The sequence below is a fragment of the Phalaenopsis equestris genome, unplaced genomic scaffold (genome assembly GCF_001263595.1).
Source record: "Phalaenopsis equestris unplaced genomic scaffold, ASM126359v1 Scaffold187106, whole genome shotgun sequence".
NCBI classification, from domain to species: Eukaryota; Viridiplantae; Streptophyta; class Magnoliopsida; order Asparagales; family Orchidaceae; genus Phalaenopsis; species Phalaenopsis equestris.
Window position 1 is genome coordinate 1 of NW_018207055.1, and position 697 is coordinate 697.

Here is a 697-nt window from a genome sequence, read left to right on the forward strand (position 1 = left end):
GGCTGATTTAATATCAAGCAACAAACTGTTCCCCCCTTTTGTTTTTTAGCCTAAAATCAGCAATAACAAAAAAAATGTTAGCGGTACAGCTCAACAACTTGCAACATAAATAGCAACAAATTACAAAGGAAGAAAGCTGGAGGGAGACGAGAGAGAGCTAACTGGGACAAGCAATTGCGAGAATTAAACCCGGAAGGCCGGAGCCGGAGCCAACATCCACTAATTTGAGCCCATCACATGAAGGGGTAGAGTAGGAGCAGCACATGGAGAGGTACGACCGACGCAAGGGATGAAGAAGGGCGAGGGAGTCCTCCACGTGCCTCTTCATCACCTCGCTCTCCTGCCTCTCCGACGTCAGATTCATTCTCTGTAGAAGCCAGTGGCAAAAGTTACAAGACAGAACCATGGATGCAATCCATTTAGACGATACAATACCCAAAAATACGTACCTCGTTCCATTCAAGGAGTGCGTTGACGAAAACAGATATTTGCTCCTTCTGGGAGGAAGAAAGAGTCCGAAGAATCGTAGTGTCGTCGGCGGCGGCATCACTAATTGGGTTTCCACTCGAGTTGCCGGCCGGCGAGGCCGCTGCGGCGCATTCTATGGTTCCAAAGCTATTTGGGTGGCCAGAGAAAGCGGAAGAGAATCTGGGAAAGGGAATAGGGAAGCGAATGCCGCGGCGGCCGCGGCGGGCCC

The 697-nt window shown here is 50.4% G+C and overlaps 1 protein-coding gene across 1 annotated transcript; it reads right to left on the minus strand.

Moving 5' to 3' along the window:
- Positions 1-162: 162 nt before the first annotated feature.
- On the minus strand, positions 163-688 carry LOC110034433 (ribosomal RNA small subunit methyltransferase G; the record flags this gene model as incomplete). The annotated part of the gene is given in 2 exon segments (XM_020738695.1): positions 163-367; positions 450-688. Coding segments are annotated over 2 exon segments (444 nt in total), but the record flags the coding sequence as incomplete, so codon positions are not given.
- Between the last annotated feature and the right edge of the window lie 9 nt (positions 689-697).